Genomic DNA, 1,061 nt, shown 5'->3' on the forward strand with positions numbered 1-1,061 from the left:
TCGTGTCGGTTTCTGTGTTCTAAATTCATATCAGACACACATATATGTATGTATTTGCACATGACATTTTTGTAACAGTAATAGACAAGTAATCACAATAGCTCATATTTCTCAAACCAATCAACGACAGGCAAGCCACCCGGTGTGGTGCGGAACATGTTTGTGGAAAGTGTGCGGGCAGAGTATATGTCGAAGTGTGTTCAAAAAACTGAATGGGACAGGGATATGGAAATCGAGGAATTCACTAAGGTAAGCAAGAACAACATGTGTAAGATACGTGTATGCGAAGTTGACCTATCAGACTCACCCTTCGTGTCCTTGACCCGTAGTATACTGTACTATACTGTAGAGTGCACATAACTCCTAGCCTGTATCGGTAGCAGTATGCCAGGCTCGGTAGGAAGTCTAAGGCAGGCACAAACAGCACGTTTAACCATATGTGTAGTGCGCCTGTCAGATACGAACGTCGTGCATGTGCCCCACAAAAGGTGGACTACACTTCAAAGTGCAAACAACTTCTCGCGCATCTATTCGGGGTGGCGTCATCCAACGGTTGGTATGCGTTCACTATATGCGAGTTGTAGTATTTTTGGCGTAAAACAATCCTTTTTGAGAGTAATACAGAGTGTGTCTATCCCATGACCCAATTCAGGCCGCGCAAATGTTCAAACCTATGGCCTCGGCAATGACGTCGAGATTTGTTAGCGCCTCTTCCGCTGCTGAGAGCTCCGCCTCCAAACCGGTTGAAGGTATGCTCTATGGCATATGCATCTGGTGGATATACAAGGATCAGTGTGTGAGTTTCTGTTGTTTGTGCATATATGTCCTGGTGTGTCGAAGACATAGAAGGTATACTTATAAAGCATGGGCAGCTGTTGTGTGTATATGAATCAGTGTGTGTCTCGATGTTGGATATATAAGCACCAGTGTTTTCCGAAGATCTACAAGGTATAGTCACCAATCATCAGTGTCTATCATGTGTATTTGGGACAAAGTGTATGTCGCTGTTTTATATATGCGACATCATTCGTGAACTGCTGTTTACACACACACACACACAC

At 44.0% G+C, this 1,061-nt stretch overlaps 1 protein-coding gene across 1 annotated transcript; it reads left to right on the plus strand.

Annotated features, from left to right (window-relative positions):
- Positions 1-130: 130 nt before the first annotated feature.
- Positions 131-360, plus strand: SARC_17015 (hypothetical protein; the record flags this gene model as incomplete). Its single annotated transcript, XM_014288881.1, has 1 exon — positions 131-360. A coding segment is annotated over one exon (230 nt), but the record flags the coding sequence as incomplete, so codon positions are not given.
- Positions 361-1,061: the final 701 nt, after the last annotated feature.

This window comes from Sphaeroforma arctica, assembly GCF_001186125.1.
Source record: "Sphaeroforma arctica JP610 unplaced genomic scaffold supercont1.9538, whole genome shotgun sequence".
NCBI lineage: Eukaryota > Ichthyosporea > Ichthyophonida > Sphaeroforma > Sphaeroforma arctica.